At 46.4% G+C, this 3,520-nt stretch overlaps 1 protein-coding gene across 1 annotated transcript; it reads right to left on the bottom strand.

Moving 5' to 3' along the window:
* Window positions 1–2,720: 2,720 nt before the first annotated feature.
* LOC118158353 (acidic mammalian chitinase-like) lies at window positions 2,721–3,483 on the bottom strand. Its single transcript, XM_035313000.1, has 2 exons — window positions 3,297–3,483; window positions 2,721–3,088 (listed from the first exon to the last, which is right to left on the bottom strand). The coding sequence occupies exons 1-2, from the start codon at window positions 3,400–3,402 to the stop codon at window positions 2,811–2,813; spliced, it is 384 nt and encodes a 127-aa protein (XP_035168891.1). The 5' UTR covers window positions 3,403–3,483; the 3' UTR covers window positions 2,721–2,810.
* Between the last annotated feature and the right edge of the window lie 37 nt (window positions 3,484–3,520).

Genomic DNA, 3,520 nt, shown 5'->3' on the forward strand with positions numbered 1-3,520 from the left:
ATGGTTTGTAGAGCTTAGGGATATGGTTTAGTGGGGACTGTTAGTGTTAGGTCAGAGGTTGGACTTGATGATCTTGAGGTCTCTTCCAACCTAGAAAATTCTGTGAAAGTAGTCACGTGTCATTAAAATGCTAATTTGGATTTGATTGTGATCATTGTGTTTCCTTAAACACATTTAGCTGAGTGTTCACATGGAAGTGGATGCAATTTGGGAACAATTTCAGGTAGAAGCATCAAAAACAACCCGAAGAAGTCAGAGTGCAGAATTTTGATCATTTGTACTTTTTTTTTTTTTTTTTAACTGCTTTTCAATTTCAAACAGCAATGAAATATATTCATCTCTAATGCATAAATTATCTTCCCCAACAGTACTGAAAAATGTAACAGTCCCTCCTGAAAGTTGCTGCTCTGTCTTTTTATTTGAAAAGAGAGTAGAGAGACTGGAATTCCAGAGAACTTCTCAAACACCCCAGCATCACAGCAATAGAGCTACAAATACTTGTCACGAAGGTGAAGTAAGTTTGGAAGCAGGACTTACCGGTAAGCAGAGTGAGCTTGGCCATCTTGGACCAGAACTGATCCAGGGCAGGCTGCTTCCCACTTTTATACACTTCTCTAATTTCATATGAGTCTTCTGTCAACAATGATGCCCAACCATTACAGAAGTTGATAAAAATATCACAAAAATGATACCAACATGATATACCTTAAGGCTCCATCAGGAGGCATGAGGATTATCAGGGAGGATTATCAGGCTGTGCTGTTTTGTGGTGCTGCCAGAGTAGTTGAAGAACAAGATTAGATGTTTTTTCTTCGAAATTATGTTTGCAACAAGAGGCTTTGTGTCAATATTGGCGATTACACAGGAATAGATGTCTGAAGTGTTCCACCTTGCCTTGTCATTGGCGGCAGGTGGTGCCAAACCAAAGGGTTTGCAAGGGTTTTGTCTCCTTGGCTGGGGCAGTCAGCGAGGTAAGGTTGAGTGGGGCTTATATTCTGCATGAGCTTGTCAGCAGTCATTGGCTGTTTTCTCTGTCCCGAGACATTACATAATTCCTGTTTTATGATGTGAAGGTGAATTTCCAGGCAGTCGTCCAGACTTGGTAGAACGGGAGCCTGGCAAACACCCACAGGCTTGTCCTTATCACATGCTGGTGCTGAAGCCACTGACCTGCCCTTTTACTTCATTCGACTTCAGATTTTGTGTATGCAGGAATGGGATGAGAGGTGGTGGATTATTCAAGGGGCTTGATAGGGTCAGGGGCAGTGCTTACACAGTCTTGTGCCCCTCTCAGCAAACTCTCTAACGCCTGCTGTATTCCAGGAAGATCTTAACCATCCTGTTCTTGTGTATGAGGCACTGCTTTAGAGATGTTGTTTTGTTCTACCTGCCCTTGCCAGGGAGATTAGGCAGGTCATTGGGTAAGGCTTAAGTGGGGAGCAAAGTAAAGATCAGTGGAATGGCACCGTGGATTTAGATAAATTTACCCTGTCCTAACCCTTATCTGGATACACACGCACTGGCCACAGAGACAACCTGTTGCCAGTGTGGTCCTCCTTAGTGTGAAGTGGTTTTCTTAGAAACTCCTTGGGAACGTTCCGATGGGAATTTACCCTGAATATGTCCATGTAGCCATCACCAAAATCTGTACAGCTTATGTCTATGTTGTCAGAGCTCATGCAATCAGTCGTTGGAGTGCAGGCATAGCCCAGGAATTCAGCAGCCCCTAGATTATGTGTAAGGAGATCTGTGACTGCCCTTCCACACTGAGGGTGATTTGAGTTTGCTTGTTTGCTCATCTGCTAAAGCCAGGAGCACTGGAAAGCTGACTGGTTTTCCAGCTCTCTCTCTTTTCAGTGTGTTACCATAAAACGTCTCATGACCAGTGAAGGTGAGAAGAAATAGCTGTGAAGGGTTGTGGCTTTTCTTTCAAAGCTGTGGCTCTGACCCCTTTATGTCTGCTATTCTTACCTGTGGCTCTGGGAAGAAACGCTGTTCTGCTCTTGCTCCCATCCCATAGCCTTTCTTGCTCTGTCATCTGCTTTCAAGGAGTAAGCAAGGTTTTTTAAATGTTTTTTAAAGAATATTTCCAGCAGGGGAAGCACAGAAGTTCTTGATCAGCAGAACTCAAATCTCTTCTTTAAAAAGATGCCAATTTATATTAAACTTTTGTTGAGAAGAAGAATCATTTTGTGATTCAGGCCTTAAGCTACTGCAATGGGCATGTGACTCCTTGTGCCCCTGACCATACAGTGCACTTTCAGGGCTCAAGGACACATCAGGACTCTGTGGAGCTGGTACGTGCCCAGTCCTGCAGTAGGAGGGGAATTGCTGCAGCTGTCTCAAGGCCAGAGCACTAGGGCTGGGGGACCTTTCAAGGCCGGGTGACTTTTCCAGGAGAATGCTTTTTTCCTAGACAGCAGCAACGGCTTTGCACAAGGGCTCTCGGAGGGGCAGGCTCCTGGCTGTGTTACTGCCACCTTTGTGTGGGTGCTCCCTGGTGGCACAGCCTGTTCTGCCCGGCCCTCTCTTTCTGCTTTCTTCCCCTCTGACTGAGATGGCCCTGCTGGGAAAGCAAGAAAGCCCTGGAAAATGCCTGCCTAGGGCTCTTCAAATGCTGCTTGGGGATTCAAGCCCTTCCCTGAACATGGATGTGCATATTGGGAGAGAGTCAGGGAGCATCAAAATATGAAGAACAAAATGAGCCAATACAATGTGGATTGTTGCTTATGCAGAATACTTTATTTAATCATTGTTATTCCACAGAACTAGACCCAAGGGATCTGTCTGCTGTGCTCAACTTGGAGTCTTCATGCCCAGTTGCAGCAGGAGCAGCTGACATCAAAGACCAGACCAGCCTGGCAGCTCTGCTCGTAGGTTTCACCGTTGTTGCAGTTGTAGAACTTGCTCTTGTTGGTCGGATCTGCATAGATGCCATTGGCCTTGCCAGCACAGAATCCACTCCCACCAGTGCCACCAGTATTGCTTCCCGAGCTCCCGCTCCCACTCTCACTTCCACTTCCACTTCCACTTGTAGTACTGGGAGCTGCTGTCACAGGAGGATTGGGTTGAGCTGGGGGCACACAGGCTGAAATAAAAGCAGGACAGGGCTTATCTTTGTGTCTCTCAGCACTCCCTTCCACTACAGTGCATTTTGGGGTTATATCAGCAGAACAGCCATTAACCTTTGTGTCCCCAAGTCCCTAGAAATAAAGGTTCTCAGGCCACTGAAGACCTGCATCAGCTGTGAGCTACGGGGTCCCCTTCCAGAAGGCCACGCTTCTCAAGTTACTCACTGCTGCTTTGCTGACCAAGACCGTTCTTCAGGGTGTTGATCAGGGGATATTTGCCCTGTTTGCAGAACGTGCCGGTGAAGTCATCCATATCAATGGCCCAAACCATAGCACCTCCATAGTTGTTCTTCTTCAGCCAGTCAATCTGTGTAGTGCCAGGGGAGAAATCCCAATTAGTCCAAGAGCTGCTGTTGCAGAAGGGCTCCTGGAGTGTGATTAGTACAGCC

Source organism: Oxyura jamaicensis (genome assembly GCF_011077185.1).
Source record: "Oxyura jamaicensis isolate SHBP4307 breed ruddy duck chromosome 26 unlocalized genomic scaffold, BPBGC_Ojam_1.0 oxy26_random_OJ85525, whole genome shotgun sequence".
NCBI classification, from domain to species: domain Eukaryota; kingdom Metazoa; phylum Chordata; class Aves; order Anseriformes; family Anatidae; genus Oxyura; species Oxyura jamaicensis.